Source organism: Danio rerio, chromosome 11 (genome assembly GCF_049306965.1).
Source record: "Danio rerio strain Tuebingen ecotype United States chromosome 11, GRCz12tu, whole genome shotgun sequence".
Classification (NCBI taxonomy): Eukaryota; Metazoa; Chordata; class Actinopteri; order Cypriniformes; family Danionidae; genus Danio; species Danio rerio.
Window position 1 is genome coordinate 7,341,417 of NC_133186.1, and position 24,718 is coordinate 7,366,134.

At 37.1% G+C, this 24,718-nt stretch overlaps 2 protein-coding genes across 4 annotated transcripts; one reads left to right on the top strand and one right to left on the bottom strand.

The window, feature by feature from the left end:
• Positions 1-1,010: 1,010 nt before the first annotated feature.
• Positions 1,011-10,256, bottom strand: zgc:113223. The gene is given in 8 exon segments (NM_001013551.1): positions 1,011-1,339; positions 3,343-3,504; positions 4,173-4,301; positions 6,352-6,447; positions 6,548-6,622; positions 7,276-7,400; positions 9,755-9,812; positions 10,037-10,256. Coding segments are annotated over 8 exon segments (801 nt in total). The 5' UTR covers positions 10,112-10,256; the 3' UTR covers positions 1,011-1,258.
• A 221-nt stretch (positions 10,257-10,477) lies between these two features.
• On the top strand, positions 10,478-23,365 carry reep6 (receptor accessory protein 6). Of its 3 annotated transcripts, NM_001004656.2 has the most exon segments (7): positions 10,525-10,729; positions 12,900-12,993; positions 13,076-13,214; positions 15,070-15,238; positions 20,144-20,220; positions 20,345-20,368; positions 20,926-21,303. In NM_001004656.2, coding segments are annotated over 6 exon segments (627 nt in total). In that variant the 5' UTR covers positions 10,525-10,602; the 3' UTR covers positions 20,366-20,368; positions 20,926-21,303.
• The last annotated feature ends 1,353 nt before the right edge of the window (positions 23,366-24,718 follow it).

Below are 24,718 nucleotides of genomic sequence, written 5' to 3' on the forward strand. Positions count from 1 at the left end.
CTACATTTAGAAAAGATTTTCTTTATTATAGTAGCCGTTTTTTTAATCGGTGTAAAGAATAACTGGTTGTTTACAAAAGCATTTTGATATTGGTAAAGGCGTCTGCAACTTTTGTGAAGCATCAAATCACTGGCATAACTATCAAAACATGTTCATGACTACATAAATGTATTATTGCTTAAAAAAAAGTCACATTGTGCATGTTTATTATACACAATTTGTACTAAAGCGATCTAAAAAGTTCATATCAATAAGTTTTCTCTTTGCACCACCAGGTGGCAGTCTTTGTGCTTTCATTTCGAGGGTGCAGTTAGCATAAGTTTTATTAATATGTAACTTTATTTATTTTATTAATAACTATAACTTTATATATATAGTTAAATTTTTTTTTACTCATTTCCCAAGTGTATATAACTACTACTGTAAGAAAATATCTGAATTCGGTACATACTTTCTGTATTATCTTTGCTTGAACTGAGCCGATCTAATCCTGTTTATATGAATTGAACCTGCTCCCGATCAGGTTTGAGCTAGCAGAACTGTTGCTATGACAACAACTCTTGGATCAGCTTTGAAGAACGAAACGATCCTGGATCGTGTCAAATCGTCAATATCCAAATCCAGCTGACTGAGTAATCCACGGACCCCAGATATATTTGTTTATTTGTTATTATCTAATAAATCTGCCTTAGTAATGTTGTCAAATTTAAAAAGTGGTTAAATAAAGTGGTTAATTAAATAAAAAATCTAAAATCTAAAATAAAAATCTAAAATTCTTAAATGTATTGTAAAACATATATATTGATAACGAATGATATGAAACATGATATCGTGATATTTTTTTGTATCACCCAGCCCTATTAACACCTTAGTCTTGACCCATGTTTACTGTAAAATGACAAAACCTCTTCTTTAACAATAATTAAATAACTCACTAATTAATCCAGTCATGTAATTAATATCTCAAGTGTTGTGTAAGGAGTAAAACTGCGTCTAAAGGTCAGCATGTTGTATATATAGATTTTATTTACAATATAGAAAATACAAAGACAGGCGCTGGAAAATCTATAGTTTTTTATGTTCATACTGAATCAGATCAGCTCTATGGTTTAGTAACTCACAGTTTAATAAGAGTTCTGTCACATTCTTAGGATTTACACGTCTAACATGTTTTAACTTGTTGTAACTGCAGTGCTTATTTCAATTATTTCAAAAGCTCAGTGGTGAAAAGTGAATGTATGAAAACCTCTCAAGACCTTCAGTTTTGGTTCCTCTTCTTCCTCCGTTGAACGTTTCTGATTTGACAGAGCTGAACTGAAGCCAGTGACATCATACATATCTGAAGAACAGACCAATCATTAATCAGCATCTTATTTGTTTTGTCTTTTTGCACATGAAGTAATCTAATACCACACATGAGCTCAGAGATCATGAAGTCAGATGAAGATCATGAAGTGTAGTCTAGACTGATGAAGTCAGAGATCATGTTTCTGATGTTCTTCTGTTGTGGCTCGGTGTGATGTTTGTACATTGAGTGGCATTGTTTAGTTGAAAAGACAAATTTGTAGATATTTTTACAATAAATACAGGATTTTTTAATCTAATTTTACATTACATGTACAGTAATACCTCAGGTGAAAATAGCATAGTTGTGTGTTCCTTTTTAATGTCTTAGTACGAAGGAATTAAAGGTTGTAAAATAGCAGTTAATTAAATGTAATTTCCAATAATGATTATTGATTTTTCCCCTTGTCACGCTGTACAAAAATAAATAATTTAGATTATCCATGTGGTTTGTTGAAATTTGTCACTCATTATCTTACTTTCTTTCGGCTTTTTCCCTGCTTTTGTCAGGGGTCACAAGAGCAGAATGAACCAGAATGTTTGCTGACTTATGTATTTACATTATACCAAATATTTTAATTAATGTTTAAATCCATCCTATATACACTCACCGGCCAATTTATTAGGTACATATTAATCTGGGGTCGCCACAGTGGAATGAACAGCCAACTTATCCAGCACGTTTTTTATGCCTTCCAGCCGCAACCCATCTCTGGGAAACATCTACACTCACACTCATACACTACAGACAATTTAGCCTACCCAATTCACCTGTACCTTATGTCTTTGGACTGTGGGGGAAATCGAAGCACCCGGAGGAAACCCACACAAACAGGGAGAAAACTCCACACAGAAACGCCAACTGAGCCGAGGTTCGAACCAGCGACCTTCTTGCTGTGAGGCGACAGCACTACCTACTGCGCCACTGCATCGCCTATATATATTATATATGCCTATAGTTGTGAGTGCAACATTTGTATATTTAAAGTAAGACCACCTTGAAAAATGGGGGTCGCGAGTCACAGACTTTGTAATTTTAGGGGTCGCGGGCTGAAAATTTGGGAAGCCCTGCTCTAAACAGACCACATGCCTTCAGTGCTTCAATGGGATTATTTATTTATTCATTTTCGTTTCGGCTTAGTCCCTTTATTAATCTGGGGTCGCCACAGAGGAATGAACTGCCAATTTATCCAGCATATGTTTTACGCAGCGGATGCCCTTCCAGCTGCAACCAACCACTGGGAAACATCCATACACACTCATTCACACACATACACTACGGACAATTTTAGCATACCCAATTTATCTATACCACATGTCTTTGTACTGCGGGGAAAACCCAGAGGAAAGCAATGCGAATGAAATGCCAACTGACCCAGCCGAGGCTCAAACCAGTGACCTTCTTGCAGTGAGGCGATCGTGCTACCCATTGCGCCACCGCGTCACCCATTGGGATTATTATAAAGTGTGCACATAAAACAAAAACAATGACTTTATTCAACAGTTATTTCCCCTCAGTGTCAGTATATTGCGCACATTTATGAACAACATTGTTCACTTAAATATGCATGTAGCTTCCTCTGTTTGCGCTAATATGAGGCCAAGAGCGATATACCGTATAAACGCACACCCTATACTTTTATAGGGATTTTTTTTCAGGACTTCGGGAACCTTGCTGTTTATGGAAGATGAGGGAGCTCTCTGAATTCATCTAAAATAACTTCATTTGTGTTCTGAATACGAACGAAGATCTCAGGGGTTTGGAACGAAATGTGGTTGAATAAGTAATAGCACAATTTTTGGGTAAACTAACACAGAGTATTTGTTTACTAATAATAGTTTATTGTGGTGGCCTAGATTTGATTGCCTGTACTAAACAAGATAAAGAAGAAAAAATGTATTATTTATTATTATACTATTTAATGCATGGAATTACAAATTTACTAAAAGACAAGACTTAAAGTTTAAAGGACTTTTGGCGGGTGAAAAAAATCTCACCTCAAGGCAAAGTAGGACAAGGGTCATCCCACCCACCAGCAGAAGGTTCTGTTGTCCCCACCAGACCATCTCATCTAGACAACCAGAGGTGTAGATGAGGCGACCGGCCAGACTTTTCTTCATCTTTTGGGTCTCGTAGCCACACATAGAGTTGAACACAGTCTGCACATGAATTTAAAAAATCTAATCAAAACAAATAAACAGCATTTTATAGTAAAAAGTGAATCATATATTGAATAAATTATCTTTATCAAATGATGTATGGTTTAATTTGGTTAGAGTTTGATTTGTTTTGGTTTATTTGTTTAAGACCCTAGCTTTAAATCTAAAGGAGAACTCTGGAAAGTGCTAAAAGAAGGCTGATTTAACACAGCACATTATTTCAGATAATGTCAGGAGAATTAGAGCAAAACTGTTCAAGCTGTGCTTAGTGCCAAGGGAAGCCCCATTAAACAGACTTTTGCTTGAAGAGGAAATGTTGTGATGTTGTTGTTTTGTACATATTTCCTACATTTTCAGTTTGTTTTTAATAAAGAGACAGATTGATTATATATTGTGCAAAAGTCTCAGGATACAAAGCCGGTATAGTGTTTAGGACTTTTGCATGGTACTGTATAGACAAAATAAATGTAGTACTTTTTGCACTGAAGTGTGTTACTTTAAACACCAAACATTTGGACAGTCATCAACTCAAAATGTTCATATAACACCTTATAAATGCAGCTTCATAAATAATAAATAAATAAATAAGTATTAGAATTCTCCCAAGTAATAATTAAAAAAATAATAATACAATAATAATTCCTAGTATTTGATTCGACAGCACTTACCTCATTCTTTTGGCGTATACAGCAGGAGAAAGGCACTCCATAGGCCTCCAGACTGGGATTGTGCTCAGACGAGTTAAAGTACATGTTTTTAGACCAGTCCAAGTAGGAATCCACCCCACAGCACTTGAACTACAGGACATGATGAGATCACCAACAGTGTGATTTTTTTTTTTACACAAAGGAATATATTTATTCAGCAGATATGTTTGAATATGAAAGTGAAGACACTGTTACAAAGGCTATCTATTTCAAATATAAATGTTGATTAAACGTTAAGAGGAACTTAAAAAATGTACAGTATCATATTTTGTTGTCAGTATACAAACAGGCAAACCAGCAAGCAAACTCATCAGATACTTTTTCAAAAAATAAATAAAACAATCCACAACATTCCAGGTTTCACTGTATTTTTCATCAAATAAATGCAGACTTTGTGGACAAAATAATCTTAAACTGTAAAAGCAATTAGTTACTTTAAAAAAGTTGGTAAACTCATGGTAGCTTGGAACAGTTAAATTCACTCAATTTTTTATAATTGTGCACATCAAATTAATTTATAATTTTAAGGCAAAGGTTTACTCACTTTTATAAGTAATGTCAGCTTTTTACAGTATACTAACTTTTAAAGGGACATTCTCTATTATGCCCCTTTCACAAGATGTAAAATAAGTCTCTGATGTCCCTGGAGTGTGTGACATTTCAGCTCAATATACCCCATAAATAATGGGCTCTATTTTGACGACCCATACGCAAAGTGCAAAGCGCAAAGCGCAGGGCGCAAAAGCATTTAGGGCGTGTCAGAATCAACTTTTGCTAATTTAAGGATGGGAAAATCCGCTTAGCGCCGTGGCGCATGGTCTAATAGGGTTGAGCTTATTTTCTTAATGAGTTATAGGTGTGTTTTGAGAATAAAACAATCACAGTCTCATCTCCCATTCCCTTTAAGAGTCAGCTGCGTCGTGCCATACCGCATTTGCTATTTACATGACGACTTTGTAAGTGGAAAAACTGAGCGTTTCACTAGCAAGAAAACAGTTAAACAGAGCATCTGCAGCGTGAGAATGAGAGATGAGCCTCCTTATAATCTACTTTCACTTTCACTCTCGTAGATAGGGAAACTTGTACGTACAGATATCCATTAGCCTATAAATAACTAATTTTGTATGTTAAGCGCAAATATTTGTTTCAAAACTATTTCTAAATTCAGTTCTAATTTCCAGCAAACGAATAAATGAACAATAATATGAAGTGTGTAAAAAAAAAAGTTATATCCTAATACACATGCTGTGCCCCATATGGGTTAAAACATGACAGGTGGGCAAATCTAAGCTTGTTTTTAATAAAACTAATATAAATATGCATATAATAAATATTACTGCTAATAATAATAATAACATCTACAAAAGCAAATTGTCATTAATGAACTGAAAAAGCCTCCCGAGATGAAGAAGGCATGAAAGTTTGGTTTTTATATTTATGTTGGCTAAAAAAAAATTTATATTTTGTATTATTTTAATCCTTTATATTTATATCCTATATACATCCTTATTATATCCTTAATATTTTAATACTTTTTCATATGTAAAGATAATTGCGTATTGCTGTACATCCTTTCTGTATTAAGTAATGTTTAAGCCAGGTGCACAACTAACGCGCTCTGCGCTGGACTTTAGACCGGCTTTGTTCTGGTCTATAGAACAGTCTATTATAGTTTTTCAAAATAGCAACGTATCAGCAATACGCCTCCTTTTTTAGACCAGAACGCCTATGGGCGCACATATGAGCGCAATGCATTTGCTATTTAAACAGGGTGGCGCAAAACGTCAAAATGACTCTTGTGCCTAGCTGAAACTGAAACAATTGCGTTGCGCCTTGCGCCACATTGCGTCGGGGGTATGACAGGGCCCAATGTGTTACACCCTTTTAAACTGCCTCTTTGATCTAGACTTTGATTGAAATTGTGCTGTTTTAGTGACTGTCGCTTTAAATTCAAATGAGATTGTGCTCTTTTTAGAGGAGGGCGGAGCTACAAATGGCTGTGTCAGCATAGTTGCAGATTAGAAACAGGACTTACGTTATCTCTGTGAAAAACTGAAAATAACTGTGCCACACAACTGTTAAAAGCCCTTTAAAAAGTGATTTTTGCATAACATTTGAGTAGAAATAATGATTATTTTACCTTTTTCTGTACAAAATCAATAACATTTTCCAAGTCCTGATCATCACGATAGCGCACAATCGCCTTCATCATCAGCTGCTCCGTCCTCTCTTGAACCTACAAAGAAGTTTTTAAGTCAGTTGATAATGTGCGGTGTAATTTAACCAAATTGGATTTGCGTCATACAGTTGTGCTTGTACCCGTGTAAAATATTTACCTTTTCAGAAAACAGAAGACCCAGCACAGCAGCTGTTACTTGCAGCAGCAGAACCACCAACAAAATTGCTACAAACTGCACAGGAATTATTTAATTGCAAATATATATCTATAGTTGTTCAAATCTAACAGTGTAGAATTATAAAGAATCATTGCACATAAGGTCATCTTTTCATATATATTACAACTGATCTACAGTTGAAGTCAGAATTTTTAGCCCCCTTCAAATTATTTTCTTCATTTTTAAATATTTCCCAAATGATGTTTAATAGAGCAAGGAAATTTTCACAGTATCTCTGATAATATTTTTTCTACTGGAGAAAGTCTTATTTGTCTTATTTAGGCTAGAATAAAAGCAGTTTTTAATTTTTTGAACACCATTTTAGGGACAAAATTATTAGCTCCTTTAAGCTTTATTTTTTCTCGATAATCTACAGAACAAACCATCGTTGTACAATAACTTGCCCTAGCCTGCCTAGTTAACTTAATTAACCTAGTTAAGCCTTTAAATGTCACTTGAAAAATATCTAGTAAAATATTATTTAGTGCCATCATAGATAAAATAAAACAGTAATTAGAAATGATTTATTAATCAATTTCGTTGAAAAAAGTGTTGACAAAATCTGCTCTCCGTTAAACAGAAATTGGGAAAAAAATAAACAGGGGGGCTAATAATTCAGGTGGGCTAATAATTCTGACTTCAACTGTACATATTGCAACAAAACAGACCATGTTGAGCAGCAAGGAGGCGTTACGCAGCGCTCCAAAACAGCCGAGGAAAGTGATGGTGAACATGAGAGAACCCACAACAATCAACAGCAGTGCTGGATCTGCCATCAGCGTATCCACTACATCTGTGAAGCATTGATAAAGATGTTAACACCAACTGTGAATGTTTACATTTAGCAAGCATCCATTTACCAAGTCTTAATGAAAAGGTAACTTTCTCTATCTTTATTTTAAGATACAATTCTTGCTATTATTAAATCATTAACTATGACTGGTTGCGCAGTGGGTAGCGCTGTCGCCTCACAGCAAGAAGGTTGCTGGTTCGAGCCTCGACTGGGTCTGTTGGCATTACTGTGTGATGTTTGCATGTTTTCCCAGTGTTAATGTGGGTTTCCTCCGGGTGCTCCGGTTTCCTACGCAAGACAAGCGGTACAGGTGAATTGGGTAAGCTAAAATGTCTGTGTATGTGTGTGAGTGAGAGTGTTTGGGTTTATCCCAGTGATGGGTTGCAGCTGAAAGGGCATCTGCTGCATAAAACATATGCTGGATAGGTTGGCGGTTCATTCCACTGTGGCAACCCCTGATTATTAAAGGGACTAAGCTGGAAGGAAAATAAGTGAATGAATTAACCATGATTTTTGATTATTGAAGTGGCAGATCACCCAAACCCTAAAAGCTGAAAAAAATAAATGAATGAATGAATAATCTAATCCTTTGATGTGACTACAATGCCACATCAATGCTCAAATGATATATTGTTCAGCCCTAATAACTACAGTATAAGTGAATTAATTGTGAATCAAATCTTGTTTTAATACACACTAATGGTCAAAAGTTTGGGGTCAGTTTTATTTATTTTTTCATGTTTTTTTAGGAAATTTATTATGTTTATCAAGGCAGCATTTGTTTAAATAAAAAAGTTCAATTGTTAAACATTGATTAAAATGTTAAATAACTGTTTGCTTATTGTATATAGTTTCAAATTAAAACTATTACTCTAGTCATTATTGTTTTTTTACTATTACCATTAATAATAATAATAATATTAATGATAATAATAACAATAATAATTCATATTAGAGTGATTTCTGAAGGATCATGTGACTCTGAAGAGTGGAGTAATGAAGCTGAAAATTCATCTTAAAAAGCACTTGAATAAATGATGAAATTAAATTATAAACTACTTTTAAACAGTTATTTAACAGTACAAAAGCATTTTACAATTTGTACTGTATTTTGATTAAATAAATGCAGTCTGATTGGCTTTGTTTATCCTGCATATTTCTCGTGAGTTCTTTATTATGTTGAGTTTGATTGCTGTAAGTTGTCTTAACTGCCATATCATTTACATGATATTTACATTTTTTAGTATCAAAGCCATAGAAAGTCCTGGTAAGGAGGATGACACGCAGTGGCTCACGTACTGGGTAATCTACGGCTTCTTCAGCGTGGGTGAATTCTTCTCGGATATCTTTCTTCACTGGTTTCCATTCTACTATGTATGTAAGGTAAGTTCAGCAATGCCAGATGCTTATTAGAAGTAATATCTGTTATTAGAGGATCAATTATTACCAGCTTTTTTTCTGCTAATTGGCACAAAGACATTTTTTGTCACTCATCATGACCCAAGTAAGATGAGAGGTTAAATGGTTGTTTGGAAAGCTGTTTAACTAAAGACGGCTTTGTGTTTGGTTGTTATCTGCTGGTTTGTGCATATTAATAGTCAAGATCAGAGCATAAGTATGGTATAGCACAGCAAATATTGATATCAGCCAATCTATGCAGATACCAACTAAATGCTTTTTTCTTTATTTAAGTAAAGAACTGTCTACAACCAAATTTAGTATGACATTTATTTATTTTTTACTATTTTGGTCATTGTTTTTATAATCACTATTTGTTTTATTACAAATTTATAGCCCATCACTGAATCTGCTTATTTAATTAATTATTTATTTATTTATAAAGTTAAATAGTTAAACATTGATTAAAATGTTAAATAACTGTTTGCTTATTGTATATAGTTTCAAATTAAATTATTACTCTAGTCATTATTGTTTTTTACAATTACCATTAATAATAATAATATTAATGATAATAATAACAATAATAAATCATATTAGAGTGATTTCTGAAGGATCATGTGACTCTGAAGAGTGGAGTAATGAAGCTGAAAATTAATCTTAAAAAGCACTTGAATAAATGATTAAATTAAATTATAAACTACTTTTAAACAGTTATTTAACAGTACAAAAGCATTTTACAATTTGTACTGTATTGTGATTAAATAAATGCAGTCTTGGCGAGCAGGAGAAGCTTATTTTAAAACATTTAAAAATCACACTGACCCCAAAATTTTGACCTGTTGTGTATATCATTTCTGATATTGTAATCATAATGTAGGCTAATGTGATTTCACTATGTGTTTGTTTCAAATTTCATTAAAGCAACTGAATGAATGAATATGATAATGAAATACCTGACTCTTTGGCAATTTTTGCATAGATCCCAACAGCAATTAGACCAGCACTGAACACCTTAAACACAACAGCAACAACAATCTGCTCAAAACAAACACATACAGGATACATTCCAGAAGTATGAAACAGAAAGACTCAGGATTTGGACTTTTGCTAGCAACACAAGGCACAACGTTAAATCATACATAACATAAAGTCCTAGCATATGAATATATTTCACATTTAAATAAAATATATTAATAAAATCTCTTCATTACAACGATCACAAGAAATGAACTTACCCAGAATACGTAGCAGCACACAAATAACGTGTACTTCACGGCTCTGAAAGATTTCTTATTCCTTTTGGTTTTCATTTCTTTGTCCTTAAATTAAAAACTAAAAAGCAGCTTTAAATAATTCACAGCTAATGTTAGCAGTTTTTTGCAGTTATCGCCTAAGTTTCGCCATAACGACGTGTAATTGCTTGTCTGCTCCAGGTATTCACATACCTGTGTGTCTATGTTAATACAAGTTGAGCAGCGACCCCTAATGGTAGCAACTGTTTATTACTCAAACGTATCAATGTCATTTGCAGCCTTAAAACCATATATAAGCGATTTCTTAAGCATTTGCTGTTTTATTTGAATTATTTTTACGCGTTAAAGAAGAGATGATACGGTTTTCCAACTTGAATAATCACAGTATTTCTGCTGTCAGTCATGAGTCTTGATCCTCCCCACAGACACGTCACTGTAGTCTGACAGTAAGCGGATTGAGTCTCTTCAGTCAGCGAAACTATCCTAGACAACTAATTAAACCCCATTCATGTTCTTCGTATAACGACACGAGTTTCTTTTAAGTCATCATGTTTGCCATATTTACAAAGATTAAGGACCGCGTCGAGGCTTTTTTAAACGAGAAGAATATTGTCACCGACTGTCTCAATAAAATTGAAGAAAAAACTGGTATCAAGAAACGTTACTTAGCGTACGGTAAGTCTTAATTTATTGTAAAAACTTGTTCATATCTTGTAGAAAATGTGATAGAGTAGGGTAGTCTACCCATTGTCATAAACAATAGTTAACGTATCTTTAAGCAACAGGTGGACGGGTCAGCCGAGGCTCTGTTTCCATGTTACGCCATTGCAATGTAAATTCAGATTCTTATAAAATCATAATTGTTTACATCAAAATGTAAGTTTAACATTGATTTTTTCCATGTGTGATATAATTTTTTACTATTCTCATGACAAACATAACAGAATATATATATACTTACCTTTCATCGTATGTTCCTGTTGAAAAAAAATTAATATTTTAAAGAAAAACATCAATGTTTGAAAAGACTTGAGGTAAATTTATTGAATACATGAATAACTTGGATGTTACATTGACTGAAAATACTTATAGAAAAGTATGACTTCATTGCTTTAATCTTTTATTTGTCCTCATTGTTTGTTAATTGTTTATTTCCCTTATTTTATACATCAGCTGTTCTGTCTTGTGACTGTGAGGGTGGGATTGTGGTGGAGGGTGGTTAGAAAAGAATGTTTACATGTATAGCGAAATGATCTGTAAATTGATGTGAAAATATTAAATAAATTGATAAAACATGAACTTTAGACAAATTATTTATTTTATTGGGTAAATATTTTATTCACAAATTTTCTTAATCCTTACCTAATTTGCAGAATTTTCCTTGTGACTTGAATTGTTTCTGTACTCTGTTTTTATATTTTATTTTACTATGTTTTATTTTCTTTAATTTCTTTTTTCCTTGTTTATTATTGTACTTGATTGAGTGTTATGGTTATTAATGTGATTGTATTGTTAAAACACTCTTTTAAAAATCATAAATGAAAACGGCTAAAGCAGGGACAACATAGCTAAAAATATTTGGATCAAATTTGTTGATGACATTTGTTTTTAAAATAAATAAATGTACACATGAATATTGAAAATAAATAAATTGTTTTCTTTGCCCTGAAAGTGAAATAGCAAAACATAGGAAAAAATGAGAAAGAAAGAAAAATTCAGATTGCTTTTAGAAGTTTCATATATACAGTAGTCAACATTTCAAGAGGATCAAAACATTTCTTCCAAGGTGTCCAAAAACTATTCAACAACACTCATCCTTTTTATAGGACCAGGGACAGATTTATTGATTTGGGGGTCTTAAGCAATTCGAGCAGTCCTAAACTGCACCGTTTAATTAATTAATTAATTAATTAATTAATTAATTAATTAATTCATTCATTCATTCATTCATTCATTCATTCATTCATTCATTCATTCATTCATTAATTAATTAATTAATTAATTAATTAATTAATTCATTCATTCATTCATTCATTCATTCATTCATTCATTCATTCATTCCTTTTTTTCTGGCTTATAGTCCCTTTATTCATCCGGGTTCACCACAGCGGAATGAACTGCCAACTTATCCAGTATGTGTTTTAGACAGCAGATGCCCTTTCAGCTGCAACCCAGTGCAGGGAAACACCCATACACTTTCACATGCTCCATTTGTACTTTTTTTTCTATTTATTTCTATTTGTGTTTTTTTCTCTCTCCTTTTCTACATTTTATCTTAATGCACTCTCTATGTTGTTATTTTTAAAACTAAATCTCTACCTGATTTGAATGCTAAATTGCTCTATGATTGGGGATGGGGGACACATTTGCATAGAGGTAATTATTAACAATAAAATTGTATTTGTTAGACCCTCGCCATACAAAATATGATAGAAAACTATGCTTTATATAATTTATAATTTATAGGTATAATTTATACTTTTAGGCATTTCAGGCATAGCAGTCACTTACCTTGATTATTGGTTAAATCCGCCCCTGCTTAGGACAATTTTAAAATGGAATAGTTTCAGAACGACTTTGATGAAAGGTTTTGATCCACCTCAAATGTTGACTACTGTTTACTGCATGTAAGAGTATAATTTTGTAATAGAACGTAGAATATTGCACACAGTAGCTACTATTTTAGACAGATGTATTACTGTGGTTTCATAACTGTTTTAAAAAAGTATCCCTATGATTACAAAGTTATATAGTAGGCCTAATTACTTTTCTCCTGATTACACTATTAATACATTGTTTAGTTGTATTTAGAAGGATGTTCTTGTTGCTTCTTTACTCCCAACAGGTGCTGCAGGTGTGACTGGAGCATTTTTATTATTAGGATACGGCGCTTCTCTGATCTGTAATCTGATTGGCTTTGTTTATCCTGCATATTTCTCGTGAGTTCTTTATTATGTTGAGTTTGATTGCTGTAACTTGTCTTAACTGCCATATCATTTACAAGATATTTACATTTTTTAGTATCAAAGCCATAGAAAGTCCTGGTAAAGAGGATGACACGCAGTGGCTCACGTACTGGGTAATCTACGGCTTCTTCAGCGTGGGTGAATTCTTCTCGGATATCTTTCTTCACTGGTTTCCATTCTACTATGTATGCAAGGTAAGTTCAGCAATGCCAGATGCTTATTAGAAGTAATATCTGCTATTAGAGGATTAATTATTACCAGCTTTTTTTCTGCTAATTGGCACAAAGACTTCTGTCATTCTTTGTCACTCATCATGACCCAAGTAAGATGAGAGGTTAAATGGTTGTTTGGAAAGCTGTTTAACTAAAGACGGCTTTGTGTTTGGTTGTTATCTGCTGGTTTGTGCATATTAATAGTCAAGATCAGAGCATAAGTATGGTATAGCACAGCAAATATTGATATCAGCCAATCTATGCAGATACCAACTAAACACTTTTTTCTTTATTTAAGTAAAGAACTGTCTACAACCAAAATTAGTATGACATTTATTTATTTTTTACTATTTTGGTCATTGTTTTTATAATTTTTTATAATCACTATTTAGTTTATTACAAACTTATAGCCCATCACTGAATCTGCTTATTTATTTATTTATTTATTTATTTATTTATTTATTTATTTTATTTAAATGTGTGCAAATATATATATATATATATATATATATATATATATATATATATATATATATATATATATATATATATATATATATATATTCAGCTTTATATTCAATTCAGTAATATTTTTAACTAGTATGCAAATGTTTATATTATTTATTTACAATTCAAAGTCTGCAAAGTAATATTTTTATTGTTTTTTAGTAGATATAGTATATAAAAGACCTGCTTTGTTTATCAAACAGGTGGATCTAGTTGGATTGACATTGCAAACCTTTAGTAAAAGTTATTTAGTTTTTATTTACTAAACTCCCAAAATCATTCCATATAAATCTGCAAATTTTTTTTTTTCAAAATTCTGTGCAGAAATATCAAAATATATATTAACAATATTCCGTCTGGCCCTACTAAAATAAGTAACAAAAGCTAAATCTTATATTAAATTATAAATTACTATTATATTACAACAAATAAATTATACGCAGTGTAATTACAATATAGGAGGTTCAAATATTATTACCGTTTTTCATTTCTTTTAATTAGATTTATCTTTTTTACTGGCCACTTTATTAGGTACACCTTACTAGTACCGGGTTGGACCCCCTTTTGCCTTCAGAGCTGTCTTAATCCTTCAGGGCATAGATTCAACAGGGAACTGGAAATATTCCTCGGATTGGATTTATCCGTATTCCTCAGATACGGATATAGATTTTGGTCCATATTGACATAATAGCATGACGCAGTTGCTGCAGATTTGTCAGCTGCACATCCCAAAGAAGCTCTATTGGATTGAGATCTGGTGACTGATCTTCTGCTGCTGCACCCGGTGTGGTCTTCTGCTGCTGTAGCCCATCCGCCTCAAGGTTGGATGTGTTGTGCGTTCAGAGATGCTCTTCTGCTTACCTTGGTTGTAACGAGTGCTTATTTGAGTGACTGTTGCCTTTCTATCAGCTTAAACCAGTCTGACCATTCTCCTCTGACCTCTGGCATCAACAAGGCGTTTGCGCTCACAGAACTGCATATTTTCTCCTTTTCGGACCTTTCTCTGTAAACCTATAGATGGTTGTGGTGTGAAAATCCCAGTATATCAGCAGTTTCTGAAATACTCAGACCAGCCCATCTGGCACCAACAATCATGCAACGTTTAAAGCGACTTAAATCTCCTTTCTTCCCCATTCTGTTGCTCGGTTTGAACTGCAGCAGATCGTCTTGACCATGTCTTTGCATTGAGTTGCTGCCATGTGATTGGCTGATTAGAAATTTGCGTAAACAAGCAGTTGGACAGGTGTACCTAATAAAGTGACCAGTGAGTGTATATTTAACCCCATTCCTTTTTCTTTTTCACAATTTCTTGTGTCTTTTCTGGTGTTAGTGCCTGTTCCTGTTGTGGTGTATGGCTCCGGTCTCCTGGAATGGTTCTCAGGTTCTGTATAGGCATGTGGTTCGTCCATTTTTCCTGAAACACGAAGCCGCAGTAGACGGGATGGTCAGCAATATAAGCGTGAAGGCCATGTCAGCAGCTGAGAACGTCACGAGAGAAGGTAAGCAGCATTACACAGGTACTTGATATTCTTTTTATTAAATGGCTTTTGGTCAAACTACAATCCGATTGGTCAGTTGTCCATGTAAGAAGTGTTATCAGACTGAACTTGCAGCTTGACAGCAAAGATATTATTTGTAGGAGGTTTGTGTTTAGTGAGCTAGGGCAATATTTAGATTAACATTTACATTTTTTTTAAATGCTTTTTATAATTTAGAGAACACGTTCAAAACCCACCCCATGTCAACAAATAAAAAATAAAATAAAAATAATGAATAAATGAACAGAAGAACGAATTAATAAATAGATCAAAATAAAAAAGTGCACACTGTGAAGTCTTTAACACCATTCAGCAATCACTGGTCACTTGTAAAATATTTTAGGGTGCTTTCACACCTGTGAATCGATTCAGTTGTTCCGAAACAGAGATTAAAATTGTTACATTGTTGTGTGTCAGGGTTTATTTTGCAGCGTCCCGCTCAGCTGTCAGGAGAGGTGGTGGTTTGGTGGTGATTGACAGGGTGCGCGCGCGTGACGTGTCTGAGGAGAGACACGGTGGGGAGAGGTGAGAAGGGTGCGCGACGATGCCTATTTGAGGACTGGGAGAGAGACGCGAGATTACCGGGAGATCATCACTCGTTTGCGGGCATCCGGAGACTCGCGAAACTTCCCGCCCTACTCATAATTCTCTCTTCATATAGCCGTAAGCCTATTACATATCCATAAAACACAGTGATATAACCGCGCTCGGATCGGATTGCTTTCTCACTGCAATCGAACCGCTCCAGGGTTCGTTTCAATCGAGCCGAGACCACCTCATTCAAGCGATCTCGGAGCGATTACTTTGGCGCGGAACAGAGCGCGATTGCCCTGTTCACATATGCCAATCGAACCGCGCTAACTGGGCAAACGAGACACGTTCCGAAACAAAAGTGTAGGTGTGAAAGCACCCTGAAAAAGGACTTTCATATTGTTGAGCATCTACTTGCTTTACCTGCAGTCTCATGTTTAAACTTTTCATGTGTAACACATTAAACAACTCTGTAAGCCTGCATGAGCTCTTTGTTACACATCAACAAGATTACATTTTTTGCTATGTTCCTCCCATATCGAACTGTCTGGATTTGCTACAAACTAATATTAATTCATTCATTCATTAATTTTCTTTTCGGCTTAGTCTCTTTAATAATCTGGGGTCGCTACAGTGGATTGAACCGCCAACGTATCCAGCATATGTTTTATGCAACAGATGCCCTTCCAGCTGCCACCCATCTCTGGGAAACATCCACACACACTCATTCACACTCGTATACTATGGACAATTTAGCCCTGTACCGCATTTCTTTGAACTGTGGGGGAGAACGGAGCACCTGGAGGAAACCCACGCGAACGCGGGGAGATCATGCAAACTCCACACTGAAACGCCAACTGACCCAGCTGAGGCTCGAACCAGCGACCTTCTTGCTGTGAGGCGACAGCACTACCTACTGCGCCACTAATATTAATACTTAATTTAATTATTTGTTTATGTGGGAATGAGGCAGCCTTGTTATAATACTTATGTATGCTCAGCTTGAACATGGCCAAAAAACATGATACTGCAGTTAAAATAAATTTTAAATACTTCAGCTTCTTTAGGAACGAGGAAGGAGGAGACCCATAGGATTTAATGAAGACAACTCTTAAATCTCCTGATTCCACACTCAGGGCCTACTCACACTATGCTATCCGAACCGTGCCCAGGCCCGTTTCCCGGATCGTTTGACAAGTGTGAGTGCGCTGAATCGGGCTCAGGCACGGTTCACTTGGCCGGCCCTGGCCCGGTTGGAAGAGGTGGGCCTGAGCGCGGTTCACTTGGGCTCACGTTTGTAGTGGAGTGCAAAACGCGCCAAAGCCCGAAACTGAAAGCGAGACGTGACTTTTAAGGGACTGTTTCATATGGATTTATTAATCAATCTTACTGTTCAATGAACGCAAACTGCCGTAGTTTATTAAAGACGCAAACCCCTCACTGCACGACAGCTGCGCACCTTCAGCAAACCTCCTCATTCCTGCAGCATGAGGGCTTTATGATTGTTTATGAGCGCCAAAAGTGGCGGATCTGTTCGGCGAAATATCTGACTGCCTGTCACCGCATCCCTAAGGACTGTTTGGCAAAATATTTGTCTGCATGTCACGGCATATCAAACGACTGAAACGATATAACTAGATAAATCTCCACTGTGCTGAGTGAGAGCGCTTCTCACTAAACAGCGCAGCAGCGATGATGTAAGCGTGCTGAGGCCCGATTGTGGTGTGAGTGCGGGCCGTCGGGGGAAACGGGAGGGGGGACAAGCGTGCTTTGGCCCGGTTTGAGGCAACTGTACATAGTGTGAGTACGGCCTCAGTCACAAAGTTATAAAAATCACTCTGGACCCCTCACACCCAGCACACTGCCTCTTTGAACTTTTACCTTCTGGTGGACGTTGCAGAGCACTGCGCACCAAAACAGCCCGACACCGAAACAGTTTCTTCCCTCAGGCAATCCATCTCATGAACACTTGATAATAATAATTGTGGAACCAACATCACTATTTTCTATACACTTTTATACACATTAACCAAATTAAATCAAATCAGGCCTTTATTTGTCACATACACTTTTGTTTAGTGAAATAGAAGCCCCCCTGACCATACACAAACATCACAATTTTCAGGGGAAGACACAGGAGGTAGCATTTAGAAAAAGGAAGTGAGATACATTTCAGGAGAGGGAGGCAAACAAAAATCTCCCTCTCGCCTTGCTCTTGAATTAGGGCAGGGTGAGAACAGGGAGAAAAAAATCCCCAGCAGTCAAGCACATGAACAGACAAGGAATGACATGTCCTGGGCCAGGGGGCGCTAGTCACAGACCTGCCTACCCCCTCCAGTGGGTGAAAGCACACGAAGGCGTGAGATGGGGGATAGGTGATGATTGTCTATCTGTAGCTGTGTATGTGCTTGTAGAGTTCAACAGGTGTCCTTGACAGGGAGCAGGAATTTCAGAGCGTCTCCTTATCTTGCTATCTGGGAGAAGTTGTTTTTCTCCAGCTGAGGCTGTCTAGCAGGAAAAAAAAACAGGGGAGCCGAAAGAGTAGAAACGTACTTCAACTTTAGGTCAATATCTGCCAATTCCACATTTAATGTTCGTCACTCGTCTCCGGATCTGGCCAAATGTTGTTGCAAAGCCGCTAGTTTCACCCCAAAGTTTTCCAATTTGCGGTCTAGGACCATAGTCTGAGTATTAGCGAGCCTACCCATCAGCGATTCAGTCGCTTTTGAGCAGCACTAACCTTTTTCATCAATCGTCGATACCCCAGGGTCCTGCATAAGCCCATCAGCAGAAACCCTGTTGTCAAAGTTCCGAATAGGTAAATATCTTCAATAACTTCCAGAGACAGAGCAGCCAGGCACACGACGCGCCATTTCTTCCACCCGTCCATCACGTATCCAGCTTTAAACGTGCCTGCAGGACAAGTAGGCTCTCCCGAGCCCAAACTTCTCGTCGAGAAGATGTTGTCAATCGCATTCAGAGACCAGTTGATCAAATCCATAATTTCTTATTCGTTTGGATAGCAGGGCACGGAGAGCCTCAGAGGTAGAATAAGGGTGCTTTCACATCTGTAGTTCGCTTCATTTGGTCTGGACCAAGGGTAAAAAATGATACATTGTTGCATCTTCTGCCGTCTTTGGGTCGTTTTCACACCACACTGCTGGCTTTGGTCCGAACCAGTTGAAATGAACCAAAATGCAGTCATCTGACAAAATCCACATCTCTCATTGGCCAGATGTTGTTGAACATATTTCCTAAACTGCTTATTGATTGGTCAGAATTCACGTGCGTGAAAATGCCAGTGAACTCCTGCAGGTAAACAAAACCTTTTACTCTGGAGGAACGACTGCGCTGGCTGATTGTATCCCTGCTTTAGACAAACTATACGTTAAGAAAATGAAGCGCGGCCGCGGCTGGAAAACAGTGTTTAATGCATCACTCGTCACTTCAGGAGGAGACGTGAATTAATTTAGCTAAACTGCAACATGGTCATCTTGCGGAAATATTTCCAACGATCCATCAGGTAATGTTTTCCTCTCTCTCTCTGTTGGTAAAGCGCTGTCAACAAATATTTTTCCTCCATATGCCATAATGCACAGCGCATCGGTCTACGGCAGCTGAATTAGTCCAAAACGCGCAGTACTTTTTGCGGTTGGACCTGTTTTAGTACGGATCATATTCTCACCACAAACGAACCGCTCCAGGGTTCGTTTGAAAGCGTACCGAGACCACCTCTTCAAGCAGGTCTCGGTAAGCTTATTTGGTCCGCTTTTGGTGCGCACTCGAGTACGATTGTTGCATTCTCACCTGCCCAAACGAACCGTACCAAAAGGGGAAACGAACTCTAGTGTGATTCAGTTGGCAAGGAGAGATATTGGACGGAGTGGAAAACAGTGCAACCGCCTTCGCCAAGAGCCAAAGAAAGAATACACTTATTTAACTACACACTTTACATGTAGGTTTGGACTTGACATCTGCACATATAAGGTTGTATACAGTAATATACCTGTACATACCCTTGTCAATTTGTATATTTGCAATCACTACTTACTTCTATTTTTAAAATATATTCATTATCTGTTTTTGTCCTGTCTCTGTAATTCTGTTGCACTGTAGATGTTCTGTCTCTAAAACAAATTCCTCGAATGCGTGAACATACCTAGCAATAAAGCTCTTTCTGATCAAAAAAGATTAATAAAAAATATGTGTTTGTTTGTTGTGAATATGCACCCTCTAGTGTCAGAAATTTCATACTGTGCCTTTAGTAAGTTTTCACAAGTTGTGAATAACATCATTTAAGTTTGGGCTTGTTTTATCCATCATTGTGTTTTGCAGTCCTTCACACTCTGGTAAGAAACCGGACTGTTGGCCCAGCTGAGTCTGAACCCAGAAGCCTGCCCAGTTCTGCTCATGTATGTATCACACAAAACACACATTTAACACAATGACAAGACTTTTTTCCCTCACTTTTTTTGTGATTTATCTACATTAACCTTTGTCTTATTACTCTCTATTTCTGCATGTCTCTGACTATAGACTGAACCCACTGTTGATTAAACAGTAAGTTTTCAGTATGTGTGTGTGAGGTGGGAATGTTTTACTCATTATTATTATTACACAGTTCTGTGGAATACTTTTGAGTATGATTGTTAATCCTAACATTCAGAGTTATGCTAGTATTCTCCGATAGCCACCACCAGTTTCAATAACACAGGTTCATCCAAGTAGCCTACTACGAATCATCTTGACCGTTCATTCACTCAGCCGACATGACTGTTTGGCGCCATCTGGTGACTGAAAATTAAAATCAGAGTATAGTAGGACATTGAAGCCTGTGTTTAGCTAGCCGTTTGCAAGCTTTGTATAAGGAAGGGATAAGTAAAATTTTCCAGTTCAGATCAACGTTTTGTGTAAAATTGTTTGTTTTGTAGTAAGTAATCAGTAAATTGGGATGAAAGCAGGATAATGTACACTGAGCTGGTTGTTTTCTCAGAATGAATCCCTTTAGTCTTATACAACAGATAAACCTGTCTGCTTTATTCTGCAAAGTAAACCTGCTGGATGTACATTATCCCCTGCTAGTTTGTTCATTTATTCAATTATTTTTTTTCACACAGATGTACAGGCGGCCAAAGTGATCTAAGAAGACAGAATACAACACGACATGCAAGAGATTGGTGAAAACCTAAACAAAACTTTGACAACAGAAGTATTATATAGTCTCATTGCAAAGACCTCACTGAGTGAATGGTAATTCACCTTCATCTGCACTATTTTAGACGTAGTGTTTTGTCAAAGGTGGAGTTCTGGAGTTCAACGGTTAATATGTACAGTGCATCCGAAACGTGTTCATAGCGCTTCACTTTTTCCACATTTTTTTTATGTTACAGCCTTATTCCAAAATTGATTAAATTCTTTTATTTCCTCATAATTCTACACACAATACCCCATAATGACAATGTGAAAAAAGAGTTTTTGAAATGGTTGCAAATTTATAAAAAAAAAAAAAAAAAAGCTGAAAAATCACATGTATATCAGTATTCACAGCCTTTGCTCAATACTTTGTTGCTGCGCCTGTGGCAGCCGTTACAGCCTCAAGTCTTTTTTAATATGATGCCACAAGCTTGGCACACCTGTATTTGGGAATTTTTGCCCATTCCTCTTTGCAGTGCCTCTCAAGCTCTGTCAGGTTGGATGGGAAGCAACGGTGTACAGCCATTTTCAGATCTCTCCAGCGATGTTCAATAGGATTTAGGTCTGGGCTCTGGCTGGGCCACTCTAGGACATTCACCGAGTTGTCGTGAAGCCACTCCATTGATATTTTGGCGGTGTGGTTTAAGTCATTGTCCTGCTGGAAGATGAACCGTCGCCCCCAGTCTGAGGTCAAGAGCATTCTGAAGCAGGTTTTCATTCAGGATGTCTCTGTACGTTGGTGCGTTTATCTTTCCCTCTATCCTGACTAGTCTTCCAGTTCCTGCTGCTGAACATCCCCACAGCATCATGCTGCCACCACCATGCTTCACAGTAGAGATGGTATTATCCTGGTGATGAGCGGTGCCTGGTTTTCTCCAAACGTAACTCCTGGCATTCACTCCAAAGAGTTCAATTTTAGTCTCATCAGACCAGAGAATTTAATTTCTTATGGTCTGAGAGTCCTTCAGATGCCTTTTGGCAAATTCCAGGCAGGGAGTGTCTTCCGTCTGGCCACTCTGCAGGCCTGATCTGCTGCACAGATGGTTGTCCTTCTGTAAGGTTCTCCTCTCTCCACAGAAGAACGCTAGACACCTCCCTGACTTAAAGCCTGGTTTATACTTCTGCGTCAAGTGACCGGCGTAAACCACGGCGCATACAACACCCGTAGCTGTGCATTTATACTTCTGCGCGCTGTCTCTTTTGGTCTGCATTAACACTTCCGAAACGCTAGTTGGCAGTGAGGTGTAAATGTTCCTCTGTGTCGAGTTTCTTCGCTGCTGTTTTGCTTTTCCTGAACACTTCCGGGATGTACAAGTGGCTCAAACTCGCTCATTTTGAGGTAGGAACTGGCGGACGTGCAACCACTTTAACTATGAGGTAATCACAACACAAAACTTTCCATCCGGAGCTCCTTCACGGGACTCCACACTTGTAAACAATCGCTTCATCAGGCTCGCACCATTCACGCAGCTCTCGGTCCCGCCCAGACTCGTCAGCGCTACCAAGCCGACCAATCACAGAGCTTGTGCTACGCGTCGTTGCGACGTGTAGTTAAATTTTTTGAGAGGTGCACGTCAGCGACGCCGACGGCCACGGCGAAGGGCTATGCGTCAGCGCCGTAGCATACGCCGCCGTTTGACGCAGAAGTATAAATCAGCCTTAAGGCCCTTCTCCCCCGATCACTCAGCTTAGATGGCCGGCCAGCTCTAGGAGGAATCCTGGTGCTTCCAAACATCTTCCACTTACTGATGATGGAGGCCACTGTGCTCATTGGAACTTTCAGAGCAGCAGAAATTTTTCTGTAACCTTTAAATGAATTTAATCCATTTTAGAATAAGGCTGTAACATACAAAAAATGGGGGAAAAGTGAAGTGCTATGAATACTTTCCGGATGCACTGTACATCTGCTTATAATTAGAATCTGTCAGTGTCCTCAACACAATAGTTTGGAAGTCATTTGTTGTTCACTGCACATATTTCTTCCTTTGCCATTTAAAGGGAAAATTCAGCCAAAAATCTAAATTCTGTCATCATTTACTCACTCTTCGAATGTTCAGAACCTATTTGAGTTCCTTCAAGTAGAATATATTTTTGTAAATGCTGGTAGTTGACACCCTTTGACTTCAACTGGCACCAGCAACCTGCATTCTTCAAAAAATATCCTTTTTGTGTTCAACAGAAGAAAGATACTTATAAAGGTTTAAAAAGCAGTTGGCGGAACGATCCCTTTAAATATACCTAAATAGAAAAACAAGACATTCAGGAGATGATATTTTGTTAATCATGTAGCATTAATTTGCATTTATTGCATCTGCAGGGATTTTGTAATACTAATATTCTAATAAAAAGTTTCGTCAGTCTTTCTATTGAATTGTTTGTGTGTTCCTCATAGGAAAAGACTTGTAGAATTGATTACATTTACATTTAGTCATTTAGCAGATGCTTTTGTCCAAAGTGACTTACAATTGAGGAGAGATTCAGCGATTCAACAAGAATAGGCAATATGTTGGCGCAATAGCCTAGTGGTTAGCGAGCCGACATATGGTGCAATAGCACGTCAGGGCGTCGTGAGTTCAAATCCTGGCTCGATGACTTTTTTCCTACCCCCTCTCTCTCTCTCCCACTTCGCTTCCTGTCTCAATACTGTCCTATCTAATAATAAATGGCCGAAAATAAATCTTAAAAAAAAAAAAAAAGAATAGGCAATACACACAAGAAGTGCTAGTTATACAAAGGAACTTGCTTGTGCTGAAAGAATTTAGCGTTTGAGTAAGAGCGCTTTTTTTGAGGGAGAGAGAGAAAGTGCTTTACGGGTGGTCTTGGTTTTATTCATCTGGGTTAAGGTGCTCTAGGAAGGGATGGGTTTAGTTATGTGAAGGATACCAGTGAATCCGCAGTTGTTGTGGGAATGGCAAGATTACAAGTAACTTTAGAGTTTAAAAGCAAACAGCATATGCTGGTAAGGTATGTTTATATATGCTGTTCTCAGTGTTGGGCTGGTCTTGTTGGTTGTCTTACATTGAAACCAGCAAGACCAGCATCAAAACTTTGCCAGCATATGTTAATTTTTAAAGAAGGGTTATCTTTCTTTGTTAATTAAAACTGAATTAATTCCAATAATTTGGCCTAATTTACATAATTAATCCGTCTTTCGGATGAGACGTTAAACCGAGGTCCTGACTCTCTGTGGTCATTAAAAATCCCAAGGCACTTCTCGTGAAAGAGCAGGGGTGTAACCCCGGTGTCCTGGCCAAAGTCCCTCTATAGGCCCTTACGATCATGGCCTCCCAATCATCCCCTCTCCACCGAATTGGCTCTATCACTGTCCCTCCACTCCACCAATAGCTGGTGTGTGGTGAGCGCACTGGCGCCGTTGTCCTGTGGCAGCCGTCACATCATCCAAGTGGATGCTGCACACTGGTGGTGGTGTGGAGAGACCCCCCTCATGATTGTGAAGCGCTTTGGGTGTATTGCCATACACAATAAATGCGCTATATAAATACACATTACATTACATAATTAACACCGTTAACGCAAATTATCGCCTAATGTTCAGTAATAATAAAGACACAATTTTATGAAAGCTCCAAGTGTTCATAAAAGCTGCACATTTATCAAATTTAATCACTGCATTGTGCAGACATATTAGCCTAGTCTATAAATATATGACATTTCAGGATTATCTGAAAGATCGGTGTGGGTTTAGACAACTCTTTG

Bases quoted from the DNA above. Each gene is read 5' to 3' on its own strand.
- reep6 (XM_009305809.5), top strand. From the start codon at position 10,603: ATGTTTGCCATATTTACAAAGATTAAGGACCGCGTCGAGGCTTTTTTA. The intron at 12,994-13,075 runs GTGAGTTCTTTA...TACATTTTTTAG, and splicing joins GTTTATCCTGCATATTTCTC to TATCAAAGCCATAGAAAGTC. The intron at 15,239-20,143 runs GTAAGCAGCATT...TGTGTTTTGCAG, and splicing joins TGAGAACGTCACGAGAGAAG to TCCTTCACACTCTGGTAAGA.